This window comes from Stegastes partitus, unplaced genomic scaffold, assembly GCF_000690725.1.
Source record: "Stegastes partitus isolate 25-593 unplaced genomic scaffold, Stegastes_partitus-1.0.2 Scaffold1104, whole genome shotgun sequence".
In the NCBI taxonomy this organism is placed as follows: domain Eukaryota; kingdom Metazoa; phylum Chordata; class Actinopteri; family Pomacentridae; genus Stegastes; species Stegastes partitus.
The window spans coordinates 152,348-176,863 of NW_007578835.1; the positions used below are offsets into that span (position 1 = coordinate 152,348).

At 44.0% G+C, this 24,516-nt stretch overlaps 2 protein-coding genes across 2 annotated transcripts in view; both read right to left on the reverse strand.

Annotated features, from left to right (window-relative positions):
• The window catches only part of rbm46 (RNA binding motif protein 46), a 20,578-nt gene extending 1,505 nt beyond the window's left edge, over positions 1-19,073 (reverse strand). The window contains exons 1-9 of the mRNA XM_008296155.1: positions 19,055-19,073; positions 17,414-17,593; positions 16,679-16,859; positions 15,935-16,091; positions 13,345-13,474; positions 11,840-11,937; positions 9,342-9,722; positions 5,363-5,557; positions 4,845-4,947 (exon numbers count right to left, since the gene is read on the reverse strand). Of these exons, the coding sequence (XP_008294377.1) occupies positions 4,845-4,947; positions 5,363-5,557; positions 9,342-9,722; positions 11,840-11,937; positions 13,345-13,474; positions 15,935-16,091; positions 16,679-16,859; positions 17,414-17,593; positions 19,055-19,073 (1,444 nt within the window). The remainder of the gene's footprint in view (positions 1-4,844; positions 4,948-5,362; positions 5,558-9,341; positions 9,723-11,839; positions 11,938-13,344; positions 13,475-15,934; positions 16,092-16,678; positions 16,860-17,413; positions 17,594-19,054) is intronic.
• A 1,206-nt stretch (positions 19,074-20,279) lies between these two features.
• The window catches only part of LOC103367955 (lecithin retinol acyltransferase-like), a 6,026-nt gene continuing 1,789 nt past the window's right edge, over positions 20,280-24,516 (reverse strand). Inside the window, exons 2-5 of the mRNA XM_008296156.1 lie at positions 24,360-24,465; positions 23,924-23,998; positions 23,217-23,369; positions 20,280-20,577 (exon numbers count right to left, since the gene is read on the reverse strand). Coding sequence (XP_008294378.1) covers positions 20,422-20,577; positions 23,217-23,369; positions 23,924-23,998; positions 24,360-24,465 — 490 coding nt within the window. The 3' untranslated portion in view covers positions 20,280-20,421. The remainder of the gene's footprint in view (positions 20,578-23,216; positions 23,370-23,923; positions 23,999-24,359; positions 24,466-24,516) is intronic.

The following is a 24,516-nucleotide window of genomic DNA, read 5'->3' on the forward strand; positions in this document are numbered from 1 at the left end:
AGAAAGACGTATTACTTCTGTTGTTTTTCAAGCAGATAAACTAAACAAAAAAAGAAAAAGAAGACAGTAAATGATAAAATGATGTCAGACATTGACCGTGGGACTGTTGAACGTGAGGAACCGACTCCAATGCGAATCGTCGATTAGCTTTCTGCTCGTGCTGCTTCGTTGTCTCTCTGATCAGCTGTTCTTAGAGGTAACGGACTGAAGCGTGTCCAATCCAAGACGAGCTCTGAATATTGTGCTGCTGGTTGCAGCTCTGCACAGGGACGACACCACAGATTCAATTAAGGAGGAAGAATGGCCTCCACTGACAGCTGACTCCTGACTCCTGAGCTCCTCGGAGGTTTCTGAGCTGATTCAAGTCTCTGATCATGTTCAAAAGTTGTCGTGTGGATGGACGGGTAAAAGACAGAAGAACTGTTGACCAGTCTCACACAAGCCCACAGCTGCCTCCATCCTGCCGCTACAAACACATCAGCAGACTTTTCCAGGACGAACTTGCAGCGAGTGAAGCCAGAAAATCTCACAAACTCTGCTGAACAACTTACAGCTGCAGGAAAGGAAAGAAGAACAACAACTCAGAGAAGCTGCCGGAGGCTGAAGAAGCTTTTAGTTTGTCCAGAATCAGAACAACTTCACCCACAACGACCAGCGCTGGATGTGACTATGATCAGCAGTTACTGCTCCGACTTCATTAAGGTTTGGTGTTGCTAAAATATATCCGTTTGATGTGCGACTGAGCGATAATACAAAAACGTATATTTTCTGTTTGCTTTCGCTAAACCTCGGCTCAGATGTGTCCTCATCTGCCTCGCATAAACAGGTTGGCTAAAACGAAACCACAACCAGTCACGTGGAGATAAAGGAGACGAAGACATACAGACGAGTAAAGAGGACGATGTGCGTGAGGAGGATGAACACACGTTTTAAGGGCTGAGCTCTGACGAGCAGACATATTCAGCTCCCCGCGGAGCAGCCAGCATGATAAAAAATGGATGAGGTGTAAGAGAGTTTGATTAAAAGCGTCCACCACAGGGTGGACTTCAGCAGCCGGGGCGCTTCAAGCCTTCCTCTTTAAAATAACACTCAAAAAAAAAAAACACTTTAATTGCGTTGGCTTGGCAGCTGGCCGGCGCTTCAGACCAGAGGGATGCAAACCTGCTTCCTGCAGATCAATTAAATAAATTCTGAATCACATTTCAGCCTCCCCGTGCTCTGAAATGACCCATTTTCTGATTCCCTCTCTGGGCTTTTCATACCGTGTCAAGACTTCTTCATGTCCCACTTCTAACGGCATGAAGTCTGAACTAATGCTGCACTTAAGGTCCACAAGAGACGCATTCAGTAAAAACCTCGAGCTCCACTGTATTTTCAGAGGGATCGACTTCAGGACGGCGAGCCGAGGGACGCAGCAGCTGTGTTAAAGCAGGCAGACTGAGGATTTTCTACCAGAGCGGTTGTGGTTTGTGTTGCAGGATGAAGGAGTCCCAACAACACAGTCACTCTGGTGGAAGCTACAAAGCTTCCAAGCTTCCATTTCCCAACGTGGCTGCTGTCAAAAGAGCTGCGATCAGCTGCTGCAAGCTTGTTTTCAGCAGATTTGAGACGCGTCAGCTTCAGAATAACTCATTATGGTGTAATATGAACAGCATGTTTCATCGCTGCACACAGGCTGAATAACACATGTATGTGAGCAAAAAGCACGGTCTGGTGGTGGCAGCGTCGTGACGTGAAGCACGGTGGTGGCAGCATCATGATGAAGCACGGCGGTGGCAGCATCGTGATGATGAAGCACGGTGGTGGCAGACACTGTACAAAGAAGATTTGTCTGACACGCTGCTTCATCAGTTTTCCTCACACCTCAGTAACTCCAGTCTGATGCTATCGCTGGTTAAATAGCTGAGAAAAAAACATCTGGCTTTCTGTCAAGTGTCACGTCAACTTTTGTATCCTCATCGGATTAAGATGGAGGTCCTCAAAAAACACTGTATGTGCATTAAACTACTGTCTGTACAAACTTTATGTAGAACTTACAGGCACTTTAAGGAATAAAACTAAGCATTTTTCTACAAAGGAAACCAATTATTCTGTTCTTTTGAAAGCTGTAGATTAACTGCTGCTTTTTAATGCAGCAGAAGCATTTATTATCCCTTTAATCCAGCGCTGTCGCCCTGCAGACAAGTAAACAAACACAAATGTCTCTGATGGCAGCTCCTGAAACAACAGCTGACGGTCGGTTAACAGGATTGGAGGGAAACTTTCCCAACAGGAGAATGGGGTCATTTTACAGCAGTGTGCTTAAATTCCCTCCAAATATGGACGACAACACGTTTCCAGGGGAGAAAAACACGAGCGTGGCATGGAAGACAAAGCAGAGGGATTGGATTCAGCCCGTTTCAAGTGTATTCTGTCAAAAGCCGGTTCTGAACTTCCCTCGAGCTTGTTTTTCGTCCTCCACGCCACGGCGGCGCTTCAAGTGTGAAGAACAGAGCGAAACACCTTTCAGGAAAGAGTGTACAAACTGATATTCACATATTTGAAGAGCATTAAATCTCGGGCAGCTTCCTGCTCTCTGCCAGCTCCTACAAACGCCACATCTGACAAAGCAGCTCCTGGCGCTCTCACGGTGCAGATTAAAGATTTTATGGACCGCACGCCGCCGTCGGCTTGTTCGCGACATCAACGTTTTTCTGCCAGGAATCTGTCACAACGCTCGTGGCGAGCGTGTCCCTGTGAGCGGGACTCCTCAAAGGGACAACATGTTGTTGGTGCAGCCCTTTGAGAGTCGCTGGCACCGGCGGAGCAGCGATTAACTCGGAGGGAAGCTCCAGGTGGCTCGCATTCAGGCTCCGACAGCTGCTGCGCTACACAGCATCGCACGGCAGCCAAACGCTCTCCGTCGCTTCTGCTTTTCCACAAACACTCGCTTCCTTCGCTCTCACATGCAACAGTATTTAAATTAACTGTGGCCCCTTCAGGGTCCCGAACTCTGAGCAAATCAGCAGCTCGTTTGAATACGACCACAAAGAGAGAGTTATAGTCTGCGCTGCCCAGCCGGGTTCAGTCTCCTTTATCTGCAAAATGCCACCTGAAGACAGTAGACGAAGTGGAGACAATAATGTGAATGTGAATGAATCATGAAGCAGTGATAATGCTGCTGTGGCTGCAGGCCGCTCAATCAGGTCCAGCTCTGTGTCCTGTGAATACTAACAGAGGCAGTGAACTGATGGTGTGTCGTCCTCGTTTCTGTGCTTCAGATTGTTATCGCCTCATAAGAAATGTGATTAAAGCTGAGAGGAGTCTTGATTTATGACGCAGCAGCAGTTCCAGTGAATCCTGCCGTCTGTGCCACGGCTCGGCGATAACGTCTGATGTATGTTTGGTTACACGTCTGCTGCAGCAACAGAAACAGGAAGGCCACATTTCTTCTTTCCTCTGGGGAGGGGAAGCGTTCACTGCCACAGCTACTCAGTGCAGCAGCGGTAATTGTTTTCAGGTATGTCTGTTTGCTCAGAGATTATTTCTAAAGCTGCGCTGAAACGATCGTCTGGTTGGATTTAACCCTCTCAACCCCAAAAGAGAGCTTCCTATCTTTAAGAAAATGTGCCTAAATAACACCATTCATCAGCCAGAAACTAAAAGAACTGCAGCTGTAATGGGAAGATGAAGTAGTACAAGCTTAAAGAGTCCGACTCAGCAAGAACCAACAGTCAAGAATGTTTCAGGTTGAACTGCAGCCAGTGTTTCCTCAGAGAGGCAGCAAACACTGGACGGAAAAGGACAAGACAAAGAGATTGAAGCTGAAGCTGAATAACCGGTCTGGTTCTGTGGAGGGGCTCAGCTCCTGGCTTGGACCAGGCTTCTCCTTACAGCAGGAGAACCACAGCCTGCAGGACTCCGCTGCCTCCAGCTGTGCAACGCTTCACCGACCACCTGCTTATCTTTGATAACCCAGGACAGCAGGTCTTCATCGTTCACCAGGAAGCTGCAGCTCTACCCGCTGACAGGAGGGCTCAGATAATAACGAACGCTTCCAGGAGCGCCAAACTGCCATCAGCGTGACAACAGGCTGGACCCTGTGCACGGCGAGCAGCGCACTGAAGCACATTAAGGCTCATTACAGCAGAGAGTCGCCCATCGAGACGCTCGGGTCGGATCAGGGGAGGCTTTGAGTGCAGGACAGAGCTTCACTCAGGAAGCTCAGTTCACCGTCTTTCACACAAACGTCCTGAACACACGATCACAAACACCACTGCAAAGGTCTGCATAGTGACAATACCTCTAAATAATAAACCCATTAAAAGCTGCTGAGATGTGGAGAATGACGGCGGCCACTCCTCAGACCTCCAACAGACTCCAGGATTCACCACCAGTCAGAGCTTTACAGCTGCCTGGTCATTTCCTGACTCTTTTCTGCTGTTTTCTGTCTCTTTGTGGTCGCTTTGCATCTCTTTAACATCATTTTCTGTCTCTTTGTGGTCGTTTTCTGTCTCTTTGTGGTCGTGTTGCGTCTCTTTGATGTCATAAATAAGACAGACCAATGACAAACCAAGAGCAAATAAGTGGATTCGTACCAGGTGGAGAAAATTTGTTGAGGCATCCAAACTTGGGAACCTCATGAGCAACATATTCCACTTTGCCTTCAGATTTCAAATGTGAAATTATGCACGAGTGTGTTAAACCTCTGCATGGTTGGACGTCATGAGGACCCTGACGGCGCCTGGTCTGACGAAGCCGCCTGTGGGTTTACATGACGGCGTGTTTACACGTGCAGCCGAGGTCTGACTGCACATCTAAGCTGGATCTGGGCCTGGGTGTGTTGTGTGAATGCTGAACAGTACCCAGGCTCCACAGGGCGGTCTGGGCGGCCAGCTCCTTGGCATCCTCCAGCAGCGCACACAGCTTGTCGGGGATGTAGGTGCTCCGTGTGGACGGCATCACCACCTACACAAACAGACACACAGCGACAGACACCTTTGGCCTCCTGCCTCGCGGTCCTCAAACTGTTTGTGATGGCTGCTGGTGTTTGTAGGGATTCAACAAACAAACAGGGACGTGTGTGTTTACTCGTGTGGCGTCTGCTGTGTTTGTGTTTGTGTGGCTGCAGTGAGCTGCACAGAGAGACGGTACAGAAATGTCCAGTGTTGCTTTTTGGACATTTTGCATCATGTGGATGTTTTCTGTGTGTCTCTTTGTTGTTGGTTTGTTTCTATTCGTGGTTGTTGTGTCTCTTTTGTGTTGGTTTTGTGTCCCTCAGTGATAGTTTTGTGTCTCTAAAACAAAGTGGTAACTGAGGTGAAACAGTCTCTGGTTGTGCTGTTGCGTTACAAACGAGCAGCGGACCACAACGCGTCCAGACCTTGTAGATGAGCAGCTGCTGCCCGTCCGGCCCCGGCGTGGTGTACAGGTGGTAGTCGGGCGGGGACCAGTAGTGTTTGCGGCAGTGAAACTCCAGCAGGCTGACGGCCGAGCCGATCTGACTCTGCTTCAGCGACAGCAGGTTGGTGGGCGACAGGGGGGTCCCGGGCAGCAGGGGGAACACACATCTGTCCGGCTGTTCTGGTGGGACAAACACGGCGAGGGTTAGCGTTAGCGCTCAGTCGTCCTTCACAGTCCGCTGACAGCTCAGTAAAGGTGATTCAACAGATGAATCATTTTCTGCCTGGTTTAGAAAAGTCCTCCTCATTAAATACGACACGGTTCTGTTGTTGATAACGGCACACAAACTTCAGTTTACTTCAGTTGCATTTCTTTAACTTCAAAGTTTGCTTTATTTGTTCTCACAAACACCAGCAGAACTCGTCTTACACCGAGTGTTTCCTGCCAAACTGAAACTGTCTAATACTTTCCAGCGCTCTGAACTAAATCAAAAACGGCTCAGAACTCAAACTCGTGATTGAAACGGAGCTGCGGCGGCGGCGGGAGGACGGGCCGGGCCGGTTATCTCTTCATTACAGCAGCGATGGTGAAATGTGACTGAGTCAGCTCGGCTCCGTCACGTCTCCCCAAGTCTCCCTTTATCGGCCTCCACATCTCCACCCAGTAATAAGTCTAATTGCTTTCTATCAGCAGAGGTCCTTCAACTACAGAACAGTAAAAAAAAAAAAATAAATAAAAAAAATCCATAAATAAGCTCAGGAAGCACCGCAGCATCAAAGACCCTTCAGAAGCATCGCCGACGTTAGCCGACGGGATCAATGGAACGCATCCAGTTATGCTAATTGTTCCGATACTCATCAGCACCTACATCTGTCTCAACAATCTCCAGCTTGTTTGTGATAAATGCAAATGAACGCCGCTTTGGTTTCACGTACGGAACTAATTAGTTTTTCCAGTTGTCGTGTCGCTTTGCATCCGTCCGTCACCGCCAAACCGGTTCCGTCGGTTTTACGACTGGCTGCCGTCTCTTTTATCGTCTGAATTAAAAACAAAAGAGGAACGCAAAAGCACTGCGACGGCACACAACAAGACCAGAAAGAGACACAAATCGATCAGACACGCCAAATCAAAGGCAAACACATGTAAAACAAACAGAGATAAAAATCACCTTGTACACACTGAAAAAGATTGAGAAACGTAAAATGGCTGCAAAGGGACAAAAAACAACCAGAAAAACATGCAAAATGAACACAAACACATGAAAGGGCCACAAAGACAGAGAAAAGGACCAGAAAGAGATTAAAACTGATGCAAAATTATCGCTAAAATACCCTAATTTACAAAACAGAGTCTCAAAATTACTGCAAAGGCACACAAACTAACCAGAAAAAGATTTAAACCGACTAAAAACTGGTGCAGAATGAACACAAACAGACTCAAAACCACCAGGCAGACACATGAATTTACTTTCAAGAGCAACAAAACGGCGACAAACACACACAAAAATGACTAAAAGTGATGCAAAAACGAACAAAAACACGAGTCAAATGAACCCACAGACACACAGACTGACGAATAACCACGAACGAACAGAAAAGCAACACAAATGGAGACAAAACGGCGACAAAGGCAGAAACAAACACAAACGGATCAACCAGTGTGGCTGAATGTAGCTCAAACTGAACAATGACTTGGTTTAATGTTAATGATAACGTGAAAGAGTCGCCGGTTCCAGTCCTCTTTGGCTGAACGAATCCCTAAATAACGCTAATTCAACGACAGCAGAGGCTTGTTGTCGGAGTCGCACCATCTTGGAAAAGCTTCAGGAGAGAAAATCTCTGTTCTAGTCCCGAGGAATCGGACACAAACTGCAGACGAGTCACAACCCAGATGTGTTTTTCCAAAGCGAACCGTCTTCCCAGGAGCTTCTCCCTCATCACCGCTTCATCTCTCCACATCCACGTCTTTGTCTCGCCGTCATCATCTTCTCATAAATATTTCACAGCCCATTTGTGGGAGAGTTAACTCTCAAACTTTTCTCATTTTCTCAAAATGTCTGCAGGCGTCGGGGGAAATTGGTAGTTTTTGCCTCGTCGCCAGATAATTGTCTCGGCCGCATCGATGCAACGGGAGAGGGCTTGATGAGTGCGGTTAGTAATGGACGACACGAAACCTGCTCAAAAAAAAAAAATAAAGAAATCCTCCCAGTGAATGAACAGCAGCAGGAGGCAGGAGGAGGTTCATTAGATGGTCCAGCAGAGCTCGATTCTGGCTCCTCCGAGGGACCTTTTATTGATTTGCTTGGCTCCGGAGAACCTTTCCCATCCGAGTCACACAGATTACTTCACAAATAAAAGGTTACGGCGGCTCAGGGACACGTCGCCTGGAGGCTGCAGGTGTGTCGGGTCAGAACAGGCAGAACCAGACGGACTATCGGTTACCGAGATAGGACACCAGCAGCCACCTGGGATATCAGTCCCTTAGGAGCCAAAAAAAAACCACAAGAAGACCAGAAACTGAGACAAACCACCTGTAAGACGCACACAAACATGACTAGATGTTAAGTGGCTGCAAAGAGACGCAAAGACAACCACAAAGAGACGCCACAATACCACAAAGATGCAAAAAAATACCACAAAGAGATGCAAATATACCACAAAGAGACTTAAAACTACTACAACAATTCAGTAACTCTGTATTAAAGGCTCAGCGACCCGTTCTGTTCTTGGTACTTTCCTCCGTCTGTCACGCTGACACACGCCTGACAATCACACTAATCGAGATGTTCATCGGGACGACGGGCGATTCGGTTATTAGGTGGAAAATGAGCCGATATTTCTGCATGAAATGTGCAGCAGCGAGGCTCCAGGCGGTCAAATCTGAAACGGAAATAATCGCTCAGACGCACATGAAAATGATGGCTGGTCATTAATATTGAACAACTCGCCGGCGGAGACCGTCCTCGGAGTCACACCGTGCTTTAAAGCCAATAAACGAGGGAAAGTTTCCACAGAGCAGAATAAAAATCGGTGTTTTGATCACATCAGACACACGGTGGTTGTTGTTGTTGTTGTTGAGCCTCACGGAGAAAAACCACGTGAGTAGACCTACAAAGTGTTTACAAATGTGTATTATTTGTGAAAGTGCTGCTGCTACTGATGCCTCCCAGCATGAACTCATGTTGTTTATTCTCCAGCCGTTAGTCACTAAACAGTCAGGATCGACTCATTATTAACGACAATACTCATCGTTTTCTAACTTGATTTCACTACGTGAGGTCGCACATGTTACTGACACCACAATCCAACATAAACAAGCTCTAAACAGTTCACCTGCTGGCGTCAGTGCTGCTGGAACTTATTTTACGTGAGGCTAATGCTACCACTGACACACTAGCTGTGCCTGTTAGCCTGCCGCTAACGCCATCTGTAGCATCGTAACTTCGTCTTTTTAAATTCACATGAACTGAATAATCTCTTCGAACCAACAGATTCGTCTCTCCAACAGAGAAACAACCTGCAAACACTGGACAAGAACATCTCCACAAATCAGCCAACGCTAGCTAGCAGCTAACAGCTAGCAGCTAGAAATGACCCTGAATCAGCATCTGGACAACAGTAACTAACAAAGCTTTAAGTTCTGGACCTACGTGGGTCGTAAAAGTGACAGAAAACAGAAGATGTGTAGAGAGAGAAACCCTTATTGATCGCAATCGATCGATCAGTGAACGTCACATGACCCTCTGACGTCAGCGTTTCTGTTCGGTTCTAATAATTATTAATAACGAAGCAGCCTGGCTAATCAATCTCCTTGATTACTAATAACAACTAACAGCTGTCACACATTTAAAACAACTAATTGTGTTTTATAAAAATACACATTTTTGACGAGGACGTTATTTACAGTCACGTTAAAACTTTTACTAAATATTGTCTTATTTTGTCCATTATGTGTCTGACTGACTGACCTGCTGCCGGGTAGAACGGGCTTCCCAGGCGGGGCGACGGTCCGACGGGCCTCATCAGCGAGCCTCCGTCCAGCAGGAGCATCCCGTTTCCTCCCGTCGCCGCTCCCCCCAGCTGCCTCCTGCCGCCGCACCTCCTCCCGGCCACGCCCCCGTCCTTGGCGCCGACCGGCTTGGCCAGCATCACCTCCACAATGGCGCCGTCGATCTGGGCGCCGTTCATGAGGCTGAGCGCGGTGAGGGCGTCGCTGCGGCAACGGTAGTGGACGAAGGCGTAGTCGGTCAGCTTCTTGACCCGCTCCACGGCGCCCGGCTTGAAGAAGGAGAACTCCTGGCGCAGGGTTTCCTCCGTCGTGTCCAGCATCAGGTTACGAACCTGAAGGAGGAGAAAACAGGCATAAACATCTGAAAATGCTTTTATATCTGGCAGCTCAGGAAGAAACAACATCCTGGCATCGGCTTTATTTGTCCTGGACTCCAGGCTGGTGGGTAACGGATGTGAAGAACACAAAAATGACCACAGAGACGCAAAACAGACACGAATTAACCACAAAGACACACAAAACAGACACTAAGTAACAACAAAGACACACTGAATAACCACAAAGAGCCACAAACCAAATCTTATGAAGTCAACACTGAGGCGTGAGTGTTTTCGGTTCTGTTTTAGGGTTGTAAAAACTAAGAGCATAAGGTAAACCTGACATTGTGCTGATAGCCTCAGATCGTGCTCTGTAGCGCAGGACGCTGGTGTACGACTGAACGTGAAGTCTATCTGACAGTAAGTCTCGCTGTGACAGACGAGCATGAGGACGTATTGGAGTTCAGAGTAAGAAGGAGCTACACAAACAAAAACCCAGAGCAATCAGGCAAACTGAAGCTGAGCTGATCCGAGCCTCTGGATCCTCAGAAAACACTTGTGCGGCTCTGATTGAGCAGACGAGCGCCGGCCTGCACTCGGGGAGAACACGGACTCCTAATGAAGTGAACATCTGACAGCAGCCGTGGAACGTGCTTCGCTGCGCTAATCAACCCCCCGTCCTCTGAGAGCTAACAGGATTTCACGACTTGTCCTCTCTGGACTCCGTCGCTCCGGCTCCCGTCAGACTCTAAATGCGATGCGACTGAGGAGAAATGGAGGCCAGTCTGTGCAGGAGGAGCAGCAGAAGTCGGAGGAGGAGGCTGAACATGGTCCCTCACAGCCAACGCGGAGCTTTTAAGGTCTCAGCCTCAGCAGTAATTGATGCCCTGGAGGCCCAACAGCTTCCTGCTGCTCCGTCACCTTTGATCTGAGCCAGGCAGCGCTCCAGCAGCCCGACTGAAACTCCGACCTGGAACTGCAGGAAAAGGACACGAGGCGACCTCCTGACTCCGAGTCGTCCCGTATTAAAGGATTTACACGGTTGTTCCTCCGGGGTTCAGGAGGGTTTTTGGGATTGAAAGACTTCAACGCAGCAGCAGCAGCTCTGTTTAGAACTAAGTGCCTCTGAAATCCTCCTGCATCCACATTTCCTCGTTTGTGATCGATAAACGTTTACCGAGGCGCACAAATTAAACACCTTCTTACAATCTATTTTTAACGACTGCTAATTTCTGAAGGAACAAACACATTTAATCTGGTTTGTTCTGACTTTGGGTTCAACATCACACTTTCCAGCTGAAACAGACGCTAAAATCTGAAATTTATGAAGGAAAAATACATAGAAATTGTTCAGATACACATTTTTTAATTCCTAAATTCCATCCAAACAACCACAAAGAGACACAAAATGAACACAAACAGACAGAAAAAAAACACAAAGATACACAAAACAACCACAAAGAGACACAAAACAACCACACAGAGACACTAAATATTCTGAAACCCGACGGCTGGTTTGAAAGTCGTCGAATCTTTTAAAAGAAAAATCTAGAAAATTATTTATTTATGAGTCAGAAACTGTAAAAACAGACAGAAGGATCATTGGTCTAATGTCAGTGAGTTTTTCAGTCGATCCTGCAAAGTTGGATTTTTAGTAGCTTTGGACGAGTTTCAAATCATTTTGGACAAAACTTGAATAATTTTAGACCCATTTTGAGGATTTCTGGACAAGTTTTGTAAAATAAAAAGTCAGAGAAACGTTTCTTTTTTAATGAACTGTGATTCTCACTGCGTCTCTTTCTTCATGGTCGTTCTGTTTTCACAGAGCTGCCGGTTAAATGAGTCGACAGTGAGTAAACACAGAATAAAGAAAGTGACGAGGCACTCTGTTCCTCCACCTCTGACATGTTGAAGAAAAGCTCCACACATGCAGGTGTCCAGCGTCCTCTAGTCGCTCTGATTGGTCCGAGTGTTTAGCATGTGATCTTCATTTCATCTTGACGGTTCTTTGTGCAACCGAACAGTAAAACCATCAAAGCCTTTCCCTCCTGCTCCTGATCAGCTGATGTGTAACCGCCCAGACCTGCTCTGAAGGCACCACACGTCGCCTCCGGCAGCCCGTCTGAACTCACGTAAAGCACTCGGACGCGCTGCATCACCTCCTCGTCCACGTCCTTCTCGGGCTCGGCCCAGTCGACCTGGATGGACTGACCCCACAGCTGGAAGGATCCTGTCAGGGGGTTCCAGAGGGTTTTAATCGGCTACGAGCTCAGGAGGACGACAACAAAACACACAAGACAGAACAGAGACGGTGAAGCTGGAGTGTCGTGTGTGTCTGTCAGCGCGGTAACACAACTAGACAGCGTTTAAACAGCTACAGGAGGAAACGTGCAAACATAAAACACAGCAGCTAACAGAACAATGAATAGGTGATAAAGCTCATGTGGTGCATTAAAACTAGAACACTGCTGAATACAAACGTGAAAAAGCTTGTAGCTCGCAGATGTTTACAGAGTTTACAAATTTAGTACATTGAAAAGGGAGATTTTACAGATTTCGTACATTTGAAAGTGAGATTTATAGATTTTGCACATTTAGCAAATGACGTTTTTTCCTGATTTTCCAGCCGAACACACCAGAACTAAAACACAACGCGTCCTAAACATCAGCCGTCCCGCTGAACTCTGCAGGTTCTAGAGTCGATCCTCAGCTTTGAGCCAGAACGTTTAAAAACTAAATCAATCAAACAGGAAGTCAGCGTGTGACGCTGCTCTACAGGAGTCAGGAGGAGATGTTGATTTGTAGGCATCAGGTTTCTGAAGCACCAGTTTGTCCCCGTGTACGAGTCAGCAGGTCGTCCTGGGACATGAACTAGTGAACGTCCCTGAGCGGCTCCTCTAAACGTGTCAGGTTAGAAAACAGCTGCTCACACTTTGATCAGAGGCAGCAGTGTTCAGGGCTGTGCCGCCCTCTGCTGGACACTCACACAATCTGCAGTTTAACTCCGACATTCAAATGAACAAATGAAGTTATGCTCAGTGCAACCACAGTCGACAGTTTATATTTAATATGAGTAGGTCGACCTTCCAAACGTTCCTCCTTCATTGATTTCTTTAAAGAAAATCCTCCAGACGTGAATGTTTCCAGATGTTTTCAGTGCTCTGGACATGTTTATGTTTTAGATCAAAGCTAAAGGCTGCTGCTTTAGTAGCTTGCTGTATTTTATTTTCTGTTTTGCACTGAAACACGCTGTAATAAATATGATGTTTCTCCATTTTAGGAGCGTTCTTCTACCAAGACATGCATCGTGATAAAAACGTCATTTTAATGGAAAATCACATTTATCAGCCAGAGACCATAAAAACAGAACGAACCGTCGTATTTTTACTGTCTGGCGTGAAGCTCGCTCTGGAAAAACAACCAAACTGGAGCTTTAAAGTTGTGATATGTCATCAAATGTACTTACAGGTTCTGTGAGAAACACAAACCCGCGAGCTCCTCGGCACTAATGAGTCTCCAAACCGACTCAGCGGAGCGTTCGGCTGAACTGCAGGCGGTGTTTCAGACAGAGCAGCGAGGAAACAGGCGTGGGACCAAATCAAAAACAGAAACATCTACTTGCTGCATGAGACGTTACCTGGTATGAGCCTCCTCCGGGCCATGGCTGCAGCTTTGTGGGACTCGTACTCGACGAAGGCGAAGCCTCGGTTTTGGTTCTTGTCGGTGGAGCTCGGATACACGATCACGTCCACCACGCCGTCTGTCACCTGGACACACGCACACAGGTACGTACAGGTGAGCTGAGCCCGGTGACAGCAAATGTGTGTTTAAGGCCAGAAATGTGACAAATAGAGTCTGCAAAGCGACGCAAGTTTACTGAGAACAAACAGCAAGAGCCACAAAACAGCAACAAAGAGACAAAAGATCAGAAACAGACACTAAATTGATGGCAGAGAGACAGAACAACAACAAAGATGAGCAAAATTAACAAAAACAAGCGATAAACCAGCACAAACGGACTAAAACATCACTTCTTAGACACACAAAACACCACAACACCAAACCAACTTTAAAAAATTAGACACAAAATGACCAGAAAGAGATTCAAATGGGCAAAAAGAGACGTGAAACAAAACCAGCACAAAGACACACAAATGGACTCTGAACAGATGTGGAGACGCACAAAAAGACCAGAAACAGTTCGATCACAGACACACAAAACCAAAGATGAGCAAAATTAACAAAAACAAGCGATAAATCAGCACAAACGGACTTAAACATCACTTCTTAGACACACAAAACACCACAACACCAAACCAACTTTAAAAAATTAGACGCAAAATGACTGCAAAGACACAAAATGACCAGAAAGACATTCAAATGGGTTAAAAGAGACGTGAAACAAAACCAGCACAAAGACACACAAATGGACTCTGAACAGATGTGGAGACGCACAAAAAGACCAGAAACAGTTCGATCACAGACACACAAAACCAAAGATGAGCAAAATAAACCAGTGGACACACGACACACCACCCACAGCAGCTCCAGCGTCTGAGGCGTACAGCCGGCTGGACGGCGACAGCCTGAGCCGCTGTGAGGCTCGTTTGCATCCCGTCAGGTTGTGCTGAATGAAAGCTGACAGCGTCGTCATTATTAAACGATCACAACGCCGCCGCCGCCACACGGGACACAAACGAGCGCCGCCGGCTGACAAACTGTCACATCAGAGGCCCGTTAGCGTCCACGCCGGCTTCCATACTTATTAAAAGCACATTTACATCCGTTCAGTCCGTCATATAAAGACTCAGCTCAATGTGACGGCGGACGAGATGTGAAACTAATTCAACACAAGAAGAGATAAAAGACTTCAGCTGCTGTTTGCTGCTTCTGGAGGAATGAATTTAACAAATAATCACTAAACTCACCTTCAGAATGTTTTCATGTTTGTAGAAACATCCTCAGTTCATTTGTTTTGAGCTATTTTATATAAAAAAGACGAGGAACTGGATGTAATTTCTCCGTATTCAACCCACTGCAGATGTATTAAAACTCTTAAAGTGTCGTCCTGATATCTGATCACACGTGGATCTGATTCAGCTCAAAATGTCAAGACTTATTCTAAAAAATAACCATTTACATCTATTTAATGTATTAAACAGGCTTTTAAAACGTGATATGTGACCAAACATCACCAAAACCCAAACATAAAAACAATCAAATTAAACTTTAGCAGCTGTTTGTCGCTCCGACTGAGCTTCTGGTGATCCTCCAGTGACCAGTTCATTCAGAAATGTGTGAACTTAACAAAACAAAATCACTCATTTGATTCGTTGACAGCTGCAGCTCCAGCTAGTTTAACTTTAACTTGTCTTTTTCAGACACATTTTCCCCCAAAAACAGTCAAATCTAAAGTTATTTCATACAACAAAAGACGAGAAGTTGCAGCAACACATAAAACGTGCTCATATTTACCCGTTAAAGTCACTTTAATCAGCACTGCAGACTTCTACAGAGCCATTATGTGAGTAAGCAGCTCGTTTATATCTAAATAAACGAGCTTTTCATTTCGCCTCCTGCTGAAGAGAACAAACGGCGTCACTATTGTCCGTCTTCATTCATTCTTTTCACTCCCAGCGTCCTACTTATCGATTAATCTGAATTATTCATCATCGTTTCACAGGTTTAAAGCGACAACGTGAGAGTTTCCATCAAACAAGTTCAGAGCGGAAGAAACTTTTAAAAATCTTTCTGTTTTCGTCACTTTTAAGACAAACACTTGAAGCTAAAGTCGGTAAAATGACGCCAGAAATTAAACAGAAACCTGAAAGCAGAGAAATAAGACGTGAAAAAAAAGCTAATTTTGATCATTAATTTTAAAAAATAAAGAACCTCAGTGCACATTATAGACTGTAAATAGACTTTGAAGCTGTTGTTTGGATCATTAAGTGTAATCTGATTACATATGAAGCCACTGCAGTGCGTCAGGTTTACAGTTGTTCATGGTTCTTTGTGCTGTTTTCTTGTTTATTGTTTATGTCTGCAGGTTCGTTTTTGACAACAAATCAGAACATTCATACTGGATTGTTGCCTTTAGGGACGGTTTCATTCAAAGCAGCTTCACTGAATTAGATAGATATAGATATGTATAGATATAGATATAGATATATATATGTCTGTATATGTGTGTGTGTGTGTGTGTGTGTTTGTGTGTTTGTATCCGTCACCTTCATCATCTCCTCCATGATCTCGTCCTTCTTCTTGTCTTTGGGGATGGAGCCGATGAAGAGGCGGCAGTTGTCCAGGCTGACGCACACGCCGATGAACTTCCCCGGTCGCACCTCGTGGTTGTCCAGCGTCTGGATGGCTCGATGGGCCGCCTCCCTGGACCGGAACCCAGCACCACACACACACACACCAGGTTAACCACCGACCATCACTCTGACTGAGCAGAGACTTTAATCTGAACATTCACATCCTGGAATCAGTCATTAAACTGCTCCGGTTTAAAGGTGTTCTGACATTTAAACTGATAATTACAGTATTTTTAGTTTTAAAAACCCACCTGCTGAGACTTTAAGTAGATTTTTTAACGTGTTTATCCCACTCATGTGATGCTAGTGTATGAATTTAAAGCTGTTCTCTCATTTAAACTGATAATTATTGTGTTTAAAAATGAACAAACCCACCTGCTGAGTGGTTTTAAAGTTGATGTTTGACATGTTTATCACACTCAGTTCAAACTAATGTAATAATTTAAAGGTTTCTTGTCATTAAACTGATAATTACAGTATTTTAAATAAACAAATCCACCAAATGAGACTTTCTGGAGTTGATTTTTGACATTTTTAGGAAGTAAACTGAAGCTTTAGTTAAATTCTTTTGCTGTAATTTGAGGAAAACGACATTTACTGTCAGTCACACAGTTAATTTATTCTTTCCAAGCCGCTAAATTTGCGCTCTAGCGCCACCTGTTGGTGTACGTGATGAAGGCGTAGCCGCGGTTCTCCCCGCTGAACTCCATCATCAGCCTGAACTCGTAGATCCTGCCGGCTCTCTCGAACAGAGGAACCAGCTCGTCTTCGTACATGTCTCTGGGGATCTTCCCCACGAAGATCTCGCAGCCCCGAGGAGGAGCCGGGCCTTCCCAACCTGGAGCCACAGAACCAGAACCAGGTCGGTCTAGAGCAGCTTGTTACACTCTGACGTCAATTAGAAGTAAAATAGAGTCACTGTGAGAGCTGTCCGGCTGTTTCAAGATATAATAAAACTTCTTGGTGCAAGACGTTGCTCAGAAAAAGCATAAAGACAAAAACGCGACGACGACGTGATGTTGAAACCGAACAGGAAAGAGCAACGCCGGCGACTAACACAGACGTCACGGATAATATCAGACACGATGAGGAAATAGTTCACCTGAAATCTTTGATTAAAAACTAAATGTTCACCAGAAAAATGAAAGGAAACTGCAGGAGTGCACATGAAATCAAATTACAATGAAAAACTGAGCAGGACGTTGACGTGATGATGAAACATTCCACCTTAAAACTATCATCAGTTCTATTTTTACATCAGACTTTTTATTACTATTTTTACATCATAAACTCAAACAATTTTTGCATCTTCTTCTTTCTTAATAGATTGTTTTTAGCCATCCATCTATAATCTATCTCTGGTCTACGGACCCATCCAGGTGCGCTGCGTACCTGGCGGCGGGCCTCCGTACTTCCTCTGTCCGTTCTCCTGCACCATGTTGTACCCGGTCCGGTCCATCAGGGCCAGCAGAGCCATCTCTTTGGGACAGGAGGTCCTGAAGTCGTCCATCCCCAGAGGACGGACGTCGGCCGGGCCTCCGTCCACGTCTCCGTCGGACTCCCGGTCCAAGTCTGTCCAACAAACACATCGCAGTCACTCGTCTGCTTCCAGCGCCGTCACACGAAATGCAACCTCATGGTGGTGTTTGGATCAGACGTGAACTAACTCAGACCACTGAACGTCAGAGTTCTGGCTCCGGCTGATCGATTTAATCAGGAATGATTGTTTTTCATCCTAAAGTCGCATTTGAATCTGAACAGTGACGACAAGACGCACAACAGAACATATTAAATCCATTAAAATGATGTGAATCAAGACTGCTGCGTGCTCACAGAGGTACAATGCAATCTGACTCTCTGACATCTCATCAAATGGGAAAGTAATTCAGCACATTAATGCCAAACTCAAGTCAAAAAACTAAACTTTTACAGCGATTTGTTGCTCTGACAGAGTTTCTGAAGTAACTGGTACGCCAATACATTCGTGAATTTAACGTACAAACGTCTTTAATTCAAGACTGAAAACACAAAGCAGGGATTAAATCTGTTTGAGTTACACACTAGAGAACCTAAAGCACCTCACATTTAACTGCATTCAGTCCGTTAAAATCAAACAACTCAACTTTTACTGTCGTTTCTTGCTTTTAATTGACTTTGATCGATGACCTGACAGATTAGGATAAATTATACGGTAAATATATCAACAAAACAAGAATCAGAAGCTGCCTTTATCCATCCCTGATGTGAATCAGGACATTTATAGATGGATAATCCTGTCACATAGAGAACTTTACAACACAAACCGCTGCTGTATTGGAAGTGATCAATCAAAGGAAGTTCATTGATTTATCTATTGATTATAAACTCAGCTTCAGTGTCCTCGGTTTGAAACAGATCTGAGCAGGTTTTGATGTATTTTCTGACATTATACCACCTCAGTACAGCTCTTATAGATTCACACTTGTTTTTAAAACCCTTCTGTTGGTTTGTAACACATTAAAGTCTCTCCTGTCAGCTGCTGACTTCAAATAAATTTAATTTATGACCCTTTATTGTCCTGTTAAATCTGTCTTATTCCACATCCCCGTACTTTTATTTCATACTTGACTTTTATTTCAGCCCTTCACGTGTGATTTTAGTTCTTTGAGCGTCTATAACAGTTTTATTTCTTCCACTTTGCATGTATTACCTCTTTAGCTGCATTAGCTTAAGCTAGCGTGCTATTTAGCCACCAGAAACCATTTTTATCACCTTCCAATAGTTTCTAACAGCAAATATCAGCACTAATGAGAGCAATTAACCGGCAACAATAAGAAAGTAGTTTTCTAGCTAAATTTATTTCGGTTTTAAGCTTAATTTTTTTTTTTTTTTTTTTAGAAGATGCCGAAGCAGCCGAGGTTAGGTTAGCTACGTAAGCTAGGTTAGCTAGCCGGTACGCTAGCGACTTTCTAACGGTAACTTCCCCGGAAAACTTCTTCCAGACGACAGTTAGCTCGTTGAATTTCAACCCAGCTGCCTCTAACCAACTCTCACCGCTCCGGTCCAGAGCCATTTCCCCTCCCGGCGACGCCGTTTCTCCTCAAACACCAACGAACACCGACAAACCGACGGTTCACGGACAAACTTCCCCGGGAAACGACGGAGTCTAAACCCGATAACAGCTCCTCCAATCAGCTAGCCGGGATTTATGAGTGACGTGAAGTTAGCCCCGTTTTAGCCAATCAACGCGCTCAGTTAGAGTCCAGAAGGCGGGACAATACGCATCAGTATACCTTTCTTCACAAAAACACAAAATTTGAAAGAAAGAAAGAAAATCGTTTTACAGATTATTTAAATGAACGAGGAAAACTCCCGCTTCTCTAGTAAAAATAAAATAGAATAAAATAAAATTAGGTGTTATAAAAACAAAGCACTAAATGTAATAAATAAAGAATAAATTCAATTCAATGACTGAATTAAAAATTAAAAATAAGAGAATAATAAAATAGCCTCGAAAAAAAAGTCGAAGGTTCATCTTAATCTTAAAATAAGCCAAGATCATTTTTTAAAAATTATTACAAATTATTCAACTGAGCAGAGAAAAAATGCAATGTTCCTTTGTAAAAAATAAAACTCACTATCAATAAAAAAGTATTTAAAAATGTATAATATCAAACTCAAAACAACTGTGAATCTCTCCTAAGCATAAAATAAAACAAGATGAATTCCAAATCAATAAAACGCACGATAAAATAAGTGCAATGCTCCCTAAAAAAAATTTTAAAAATTGAAATGTATTACAAAAACACAAAATATACAAAAAATAATTAACAACAACAAAAAACAAATAAACCAATATAATAAAAATAAAAAATACAACAAATTTAATTTATTAAAATAAAATGAAAAGAGACTGAATTAAATTTAGTTAAAAAATACATGTAAAGAAATACTTTTAAAAAATTAAAAATTAAATAAAATAATCATGATATTTAAAAAAAAAACTAAAATAAATCAAATGTACACAAAATGAGAATGAGTTTAAAAAGTAATTACAGTGAAACTAATAAAACAAAAACTATGTAATAAGAATTTGATTAATTTTTTTTAAAAAACAAAAAAAATTAAGTAAAAACATTAAAATAAATATAAGTTCAAAAAATACCATAAATGGAAAAAAAAAGAAGAAAACTAAATTAACTGTAATTTTTTTTAAATAAAATGGGAAAAATAAAATATGAAATTAAAAGAATTAATAAAATGAAAATGCATCAAATTAAATAGTTTTTTATTATTATTATTTTCTTCTAGATTTACACGTAAATGCACAGACAGACTGGAGACGGTTGATTTATTTGATCCATTCTGAGACTTCACAAAGAACCGAGCAAACAGGAACCATCAAAACGGGACTCTGGTGTTCAGGAAGCCATCCAGACAAGGAACGGCAGCAGAGCGGCCAGCAGGACGACGCCGCCGCTCGCCGCTCGCAGGTACAGCAGCAGGCACGCCGCCAGCAACGCCATCGCCTTGGCAACACGCCGACTCAGCAGCAGCTTCCTCACCGTCTTACAGAACTGCAGAAGAAGAAGAAGAAGAAGTGGATGAAAACTCCTCTTGCATCACTTCTGCTCATTCTGCATCCCTTTGTGCAGGTTTTCTGGTCATTTGCACCATTTTGCATCCCATTGCAGTTGTTTTCTGTGCATTTATGGTCATTTTGCGTCCCCTTGTCATTCCATCGTAGTTGTTTTGTGTCTCTTTGGGGGCATTTTGGGCCATTTCTGGTCGTTTTGCATCCCTTTTGTAGTGGTTTTGAGTCTGTTTTTTGCCATTTAGAATCATTTGTAATCGTTTTGCGTCACATTTTAGTCGATTTCTGTCCCGCTGTGGTCATTTTGTGCCCCTTTGTGATGATTTTGCATTCAGTTGTAGCTGTTTTGGGGCATTTTGTGGTCATTTTGCATCCCTTAGTAGTTTATTTGTGTATCTGTGTGGTCATGTTGCATCCCATGGTCATTGTTTTGTGCCTCTTTGTAATCTTAATATGTCATTTATGGTCATTTTGCATCCTTTTGTGTAGGTTTTGTACTGTTTTGTGGCAATTTTTCACCATTTTGAATCCCATTTCAGTTGTTTTCTGTGCCTTTATGGTCATTTTGTGTCCCCTTGTCATCATTTTTGTGTTCCATTGCAGCTGTTTTGTGCCTCTTTTGGGTCATTTTGTGCCATTTGTGGTCATTTCTTTCATGCTTTTGTTGTGGTTGTGGCCTTTTTGTGGGGATTTTGCATCCCATCATAGTCGTTTTTTGTCTTTCTGTGCTTATTTGTGCTCATTTTGCATCGATTTGTTTTAGTTTTATGTGTTGTTTGGTTATTTTGTGCTTTATGATCATTTTGGATCCCTTTCTAGTAGTTTTTTGAGGCCTTTTGGACATTTTGCGTTACTATTTAGAGTTTTTGTGCTGCTCTGTGGTCATTTTGCATCCTATTGTACTTGTTTTGCGTGTGTTTGTGGTTATTGTTGCGTCATTATGATCAACTTCTAGTAGTTTTGAGTCTCTTAGTGGTCATTTTGTCTCATTCGTGGTTATTTTGCATCCCTGTCTAGTAGTTTTTTGTCTCTTTTTGTTCATTTTTGCATTACTTTGGAGAGTTTTTGTGCTTTTCTGTGGTCATTTCCCATCATGTGTGATCATTTCGCATCCCTGTCTAGTAGTTTTGTGAGGCCTTTTGGTCATTTTGCATTCCTGTATAGCGTTTTTGTGCCGCTCTGTGGTCATTTTGCATCCCATTGCAATTGTTTTTTGTGTGTTTCTGGTCATTGTTGCATCCTCTGTGATCATTTTGTCACGTTATCAGCGAGCAGACGGTGTTTTTGATGCCAAACTTTGCTTCTTTTCAGTGTATTTAGAGCAACATGTGTGACTTGTGCAGCAGTTCAATCAGAATCAGTTCAGTCATCTTGTTTTTAATTCCTCCACAGCTCCACTCTCTCAATCTGTGTTTCTACATCGGAGCAGGAACAATGGAGCCTTGAGCCCGTTGCTGCAACAGAGAAGATTAACCCAAATACAGACGAGCACAAATAATCTGCAGCAACGAATCAACGGCTGAAGGTCGGGCTGTGCTGAACATTCAGCGTTTACTGGTTCCTCCGGGTCGCGGGTTTGCAGGTTTAACGGTATCTGGGCTGGCTCGTATAAAAGTCTTTATTCGCTGCGTCACGTTGCTGAAACGTCGGTTATGTGATTTAGCAGCTGATTAGAGTTTCAACACCTTCTACTCACTGCTTCCACTGAAACCTGCAACGTTCTGGTCCGCAAACCAACCGGGTCCATTCGCTCTGGTGCTTCAGGACACCTCAGAGGGTGAAGCTGGACTTTCTACGTCTTTACATTTACACAAGAGATAACATCACTAGTTTTTAACTCCTATCACATATTTAAAGCTGCAACAGACGAGATTTAAGCACAAACGTTGCATTAAAACATCAGTAAAGTCAAATAAAACAGCTCTGACATGAACTCTGGTTTTGCAAAGCCTCTAGTTGTTGAGGCGTCGTGACTTCTCCTGGATGCACAGAGTGAACTCAGCTTTAGCGTCATCGGTGGTCATTTTGCATCCCTCTGTGGTAGTTTTTTTGTGTCGTTTTGTGTAGATTTGTTGTTGTTTTCTATCTGTCTGACCTCATTTTGTGTCATTTGTGGTCATCTTGTGTGTTTTTTTGTGGGTATTTTGCATTTATCTGGAATCGTTTTGTGTGGTTCTGTATCTATTTGACCTCCTTTAATGTCATCTGTGGTCATTTTGAATCCCACCGTAGATGTAAAGTGTCTCGTTTTCGTCATTTTGCATCATTCATGTCTACAAACAGACACACATTCACCACAAAGAGACACAAAATCATGACAAACACACAGAGAATTCCCAAAAAGAGTCAAAAAACCACCACGTGGCTGTTTTTTTGGTCACTTTGTGCATCTTTGTAGTTGTTTTGTGCTGATTTGGCATCATGCTGAGTCTCTTTGAGGCCATTTTGGATCCCGTTGTGTTCTGTTTGTGTCAGTTTTTCTAACCTTCAGCATCACCTGCCTTCACATCTTAAACATCAACAAACATTTCAGCGTCTTTACGTTCGTGTTCTCGACTTCCCGATAACAACCAGGAACTTTCCCCTCAGTGCCTCCTGACCGGTGCCGTCACCGTCTCTCACCTGGAAGGTCTGGAAGCTGGTGACGGTTCCGTATCTGCAGTACATGACGTAGTGCTCGCAGTTGAACCACAGCAGGCTGTAGGCCACGTCTCCCAGCAGCCTCTCGGCTCTGCGGGCCACGGCGTCGCCCTGCAGCGCCGCCCGGCTGCACATCTGCAAACAGTCGCAGGTTTTCACTGTTTACTGCGAACCTCCAGTAGAATCCAGGTTTAGACCCACTAACGCTAAGGGTTAGGCTAACCCTTCACAGAGAGCTTCTGCTTCCTGCTTGTTTTTATTGTTGCTTTTGGCCAAATGTAAGCTCAACACATACGTCCATGACTAATGTAGTTATTGTAAAGTATGTTCCTCTCGAGGGAAGACTTGGTGCACGGACTCTAATGCAGCAGTGTGCAAATCAGTATGTTCACGTGAATAATTACAGTAGAAATGCATCAAAATCAACGTTTAGAGTTGCAGCAACAGTCCAGTAAAGAGTATTGAGCTGCTTTTTCATTTGCTTTTCTGTCATTTCTGGTTTAAACTTGGTTTCTTTGTCTTATCTTCAAAGAATTTTTATTTTTTTTAAATTCTTTTGCTTTGAATTCGAATGTTTTCTTTCCTTTAAAACATTTTTCTTTCATATATAAATCCATGATTAGCGTGTTGAGGTTGAGCAGGTTGTTAAACGAGATCAAACTCTTCTGGTTCTGCTGGATCAGACTCACCCTGTCCATCGGGTTCACCAGGATCTCTGACCCGTAGGCGAAGTCCTCCACCGAGTCCACTCGGACGCTGCCACACTGACGACGACAAGTCAGATCACGTTGAGTCTCATTCGAAAACGTCGTCGTGAATGAAAAACGAAACAAAAACAAAATGCTGTTCTGCACAAACCCCGTAGCTCAGGTGCTGCAACATGCAAAGCAACCAATAAAATGTCCACAAACAGACACACGGAGCCAAAAACGACACAAAACGACCACAAATACACAAAAAATCACCACAAACAGACACAAGGACGCCACACAATGAGCACAAACAGAAGACGACACAAACACAGCTGCCAGATGATCAAAATCCAAACAGACAAACTTCTGTATCAGCGTGTTCGGTTTCAGTGGCGGCGACACGACGGCGCCACCGTCAGGCCGGACTGCGTACCTTGGCCAGTACTCCCAGTATGAGTCTGCTGTTGGTGACCACCTGCCGGATCTTCCGCTGGTCGCTGGACACGACGGGCAAAATGTCGGGGATGAAGTGAGCGACTCTGCCGGAAAACGAGACGGACGGAGGAGAGACGAGATTTAAATCAGCACAG